Here is a 5,072-nt window from a genome sequence, read left to right as displayed (position 1 = left end):
AACCAAAACCTGCTAATCTGCTAATTCCCATTGAGCAACTTCGGCCACAAGCCATTTCATTTCAATCAAATCACACAGATGATCATCATCATCACACTTCATCCTTGAGTTCCTTATTATCAGCTCATCATGGCAATGGCCAGAGAGCAGGTTCTGGCAATAGAAGGAAATTTGATAGGGTTGAGAAAGGAAGACCAGGAAACAAGTCTTCTTCTGGCGGGAACTTTTTCAGGACTTTGGTGTCACCATGCAGGATCTGCCACGCCTCGGAGCCAAAAGTCAAAGTTCACTGACATGAAGGTTTATAGATTATATATGCATTCATTTCTCTATATTGCTAGACCTTTCTGTCATAAAGAAATCGACTCTTCTACTCTAGGAGTAGTTTAATATGCCATAAGATCGGGAAATAAGGCTTCTTGTAAATGGGTATTCTTTCTATTAATCACTAAAAGTTTGTGCGCGCGCGTGAGAGTGCGAGAGAGAGAGATGGATGTAATATTAAATGAGCTTCTGATTACTGGTTTTTTTTTTTTAAGGCTTTTCCTACTTCATTTATTTCTCAGTTAATCTGACTCTCAATAGTTCCAATATTAAATTGTCAGTGGGTAACACCATCTGTATTCAGTGTTAACAATCAACATATAAGATTGCGATTTGAGAAGCATACCCAAACCATAGCAATAAATGAAACAATCAGTTCCTGAAACAACTTTGAAAAGGAAATATTGAACAGTAATGACACTATTATCATTCATCAGTATATGCACATTCTCTCTTCTACTTCCCTGAAATATACATATTCCAGGGTCGATCGTGTGTGTGTGTGTGTGTGTTACGGGAGAAGAGCACCATAGTCTAGTCTGTGACGCTCAGCAATTTTTCGCATCACAGAAACAGGACGAATATGGATACTAGGAAAGAATAATTAAAACTGAAAACCTAATTCTACTAAACAAATTGTAATATATCCTCTAAATATTGTATTTAGACTCAACTCACTCAGGTGTAGTCCCCACAAGCTTAAGCCACTATGCCAGGTAGTTAGCTTTTAATTAAATTTCATCTAGGTAATAGACTCACCCAAACCCATAAAAGCTCGATCACTCCAATGGAATGATCTAACACAATCTGCCATGATGATGACAAAAGATCACTCTTCCACCTTCCAATATGTTAAGAGTAGCGTTACAAATCACAAGTAACATGAACCCCAAGTAGATCATTGAAAACCGTAAGAACTAAGATGTACCATTGAAAAACTCAAGAAAACTAGCCTGAGATATGATTGTTATGCTACGAATCCTCACAATCTGAGTCTAATATATCGTGAATTTTGAAACACTTCGTCATAAGACAGTGATATGTAACAAAATATCTATATGCCTTCCATCACAGACTCTAATTATTTGAAGACTAAGATAAGTCATAAATGCCACACTAATTAGAATTGTCATTCTATTCATATGCTAGAGAATCAAGAAGTAGATGAAAGATCATAGATCTAATCATCTAACTTCTAGAGCACTTATATCCAATCCCTACAAGTTTACTCCATAATGGAGCAGGCAACTGAGCAACGGTCCTTATAAACTTGACTATCAAACAGATGACCTTATAGATAAAAGCCTCTCTTTTCGAGTCCATGAGATAAAACTTTACATACATTTGGATCTTACATACTGCCGGCGAACTATGCAACGAAGGTATATAGGTGACATTATCGAACTTTGCCATATATACTGGTATATCCCTGCAAATGGGGGGGAAAAATTGGTCACAAAATATCAAAGTGACGTTCATTCACATCCTATCAACAATACTATCTAAAGAAGGAAAGACACTTACCTTGACCAGATTTACAATTTTCACCTGACAAAAAGAAAAGTACTTCTTGATAGAATCCTCATTTGGTGGAATTTGCTGAGGCTGCAGGGTGTTAATAATCTTGTCAACTGATTTTTTAACAATCAACTTATGTGCATCCTTGCTGAGGTGACCCTCGAGCCAAACTGGTCTTAAAATCTCTTTCACATGATCAACAAGTGCGAAACGGAAATTTCTCAGTTCCACTGATTCTATCTGCATGCCAGCATCCTTCTGAAGATTATTATCCATTTCACTGTTTTTCTTACCCTTATCTACTCTTTGTTTTTTGTACTCTGTTACTTCAACTTGAGGTCTAGCATCACGCTCAGTTTGTTCTTTTCCTATACCTTTATCCTCTTCAAAGGGATTTAGTCCCATGCCAACCCTTCCAAATTGGCAATTTAGATATGCTGCTGCTATTCTATCTGTTTCAGTTGTAACAAAACTTTTTTCATGAGGAACACAACTTTTCTCTGGCTCAGTTTTATTACATCTATTATAAGAAGATACAAAAATTTTGGCACCATGAAGATCTGAACCCTGATTTGCAGCTTCAACAAACTCACCATTTGTAGGAACCTGGGATGAAGACCGAATGGATGATCTTTGAGATAAAATGAAAGCTTTCAAAGATTCATCCCCTATATTGGGTATCTCAATAATACTGTCAAAAGGGTCTTTTTGATCTTCGACAGATGATCTGCCTGAAGAAGTAATTAAAAAAGATGGTTTGAAAGGTACGGACGGCTCCCAATCATCTGAAGAGAATTTTAATTTACATCCAATTGGGTGTGGCGGAACCCCAAATGAACCATTTAGAGCCAAACCTTCCCTTTCTGAACCAGAGAAAGGGGATCTGCTGTCATGATAAGCCATGCCACTGTTCAGAAGTTGTTGAGAATCTATAGAACTTTCACTTATGGATCCACTAAAAGACAATGAACATCCTGATCGGGAAGGAATAAGATGGGACAGTGACATACATGTAGTTGGAAGGTGAGTAGCCATGTTTACATTAGGTGAATGACTCACAAATTGGGATGTATATCCATGATGCATATCTAGCCGTTGAGTGGTAGTCATTCCCTCCGTATGTGTTAGACTGGAAGGGAAAGAGGAGACAGGCCCACTTTTATCTGGATGCCAGCTTGGGCTTACTTCTTTCTGGATGATTGGGTTTGAGGAGAATTCAGATGAATACCGAGATATTCTTTCTTGTGTAGCAGCCAACGGAACTTGAGTACAAGGCATCCTTGACCTCTTAACATCATCTCCAGTACCTGTCACAGAACAATATTTTCATTAGAAAGATGCTTACGACGCAGATTCCTGAACAACCTTGCTACACAATTACCTGACGTACCTTCCTTTGGTTGCACTTCTCTCTTCCAATTTTGAGTAACCAATTCTCCTTCAATCTGCTGGCCAGATTTATTTTCGGGATCTTTTATATGAAGAAAACAACAAGAATTGCCCCTGATGCACCATCCTTTGGCATAAAAGCCACATATGATTTCATGACGCTTGTTTCCAACTTTAATCTCAGCATTGGGAGACAGAGCTCTGGTCCTCAAGTCAGGCGAAGGATGCCTGGCAAACCTAACAGTCAGAAATAGAGTGATCTTACTTATGCTATGTAAAATGAGCTATAGTTACACAACAACGGGTATAAGTAATATGACATATTCAACGAGAATGACCAAACCTTGATGTCATTGGGCTCATAGCATCTCCTGATTGCATGTTCAACTTCGTAATATGCTCCATATGATTTTGACCACCACTAGCCTTTTCGACAAAGCAATCTCTCTGCAGGTGGATAGTCCCATCTTTTCCAAAATCTGTCATTGACCTCGAAGGCCCAGACCTTATACCCTCATTGACATCACATAAACATGAAGTGTAATTGCAACTTGGTTCACTAAATCCTACAAAGGTTTTCTGCTGTGAAAGGGATCCAGCATTTTCAACATCAGCTTCTAATTCCTGATTTTTGTCATCTTCCAGATCCAGATTTTTTCTTGATTCTGGACTACTTGAAAGTTTGCGATTCAGTTTAAAATCTTTCTTTCTAATTGTAGGTACATTATATGAAGGAACAGAAACTTTAGCCATAGCTGCATTCCCTTCCATAAGAGGCAAATAAGATGGTGGGGTCACTTCAAGGTTTCCTACTGCAGGTGAAACTGATATCAAGTTCCCTTCTGTCCTCACAGACCTCATGGCTGAACTCAAATCTTTTTTAATAAAGAAAAGGATAAAAGGATGAAACTCAATAAATATATAAAAGGAAATATCCATCTCCAAATCGGGACATGCAACAACAGAATCATCGTAAGTACCTCACTACCTCCTACAAGATAATAATGGATTACTGAACTGTAGAATAAAACACGTGTTATAGAGGAATACCAATTCAAAGCAGCTGATAGCAGACGTGGCAGATAATCCAGCAGAAGATATAATATCTTACATAAGGTGTACGTGGCCCCATACAATTGAGTTCTCTTTCTTGTAGCAAAAACTTTTGAGATGAACCAGGAGAAACTGCTCCAATGTACTGGGATATAATCAATGTTCATCCAAAATATCAAATAAGGTATTCCAAAGGTACGTGGAAGTCACTGCTGGACAATGTAAAAATAAATTGGACAAAGTTTCAGCTGTTCATCCAAAACTCCAAATAAGTTATTCCAAAGCAATGTCACTGCAGGACAACGTCAATATAAATGGGAGAAAGTTTTAGAGTCAGATCCATGAATACAGAAGTCAGTATAAAGGGCAAAATTGTGCCTGGCTGCAAATCAGTAACAGGCTGTTTACAATAATCCTCTTCAATATTGCTGTCCAAATTAAGGAATTAAGCTTGCAAGGAGCTTTAGGCTTCCATAATAGTTTATCAAGAAAAGCCTTCTCCCTGTAAGGAAAATGAGCAAGGGACTGAAAGTAAAATCTGTGGGTACTAATTCAGAAGTCTGTGTGCATTTATAACTTTAATATTGTTCAAGGCTACGAACAATAAACAATGTGGACATGAATCTTGAAGGATGCTACTCTTAATTGTGGAAATAAGAGTTGGGGATCAAGATCAGTACCATTTGGAAGGAAATATTACTCTATTTTTCATCAAATCTTGTTGCCCACAGCTCAAATTATTTTCCTAAAATAGTCAAGTAACTTGAACAACATTCGCAATAGCTTCA

At 37.8% G+C, this 5,072-nt stretch overlaps 1 protein-coding gene across 1 annotated transcript; it reads right to left on the bottom strand.

Annotated features, from left to right (window-relative positions):
- Positions 1 to 1,463: 1,463 nt before the first annotated feature.
- On the bottom strand, positions 1,464 to 2,422 carry LOC114724392 (protein FRIGIDA-ESSENTIAL 1-like). The gene is made up of 2 exons (XM_028910727.1): positions 1,849 to 2,422; positions 1,464 to 1,753 (listed from the first exon to the last, which is right to left on the bottom strand). The coding sequence occupies exons 1-2, from the start codon at positions 2,245 to 2,247 to the stop codon at positions 1,721 to 1,723; spliced, it is 432 nt and encodes a 143-aa protein (XP_028766560.1). The 5' UTR covers positions 2,248 to 2,422; the 3' UTR covers positions 1,464 to 1,720.
- Positions 2,423 to 5,072: the final 2,650 nt, after the last annotated feature.

The sequence above is a fragment of the Neltuma alba genome, unplaced genomic scaffold (assembly GCF_004799145.2).
Source record: "Neltuma alba isolate B1F8T4 unplaced genomic scaffold, ASM479914v2 tig00012187_pilon, whole genome shotgun sequence".
Taxonomy (NCBI): domain Eukaryota; kingdom Viridiplantae; phylum Streptophyta; class Magnoliopsida; order Fabales; family Fabaceae; genus Neltuma; species Neltuma alba.
Note: the sequence above shows the minus strand (reverse complement) of the source record. Positions and strands in the feature narration are given on the sequence as shown.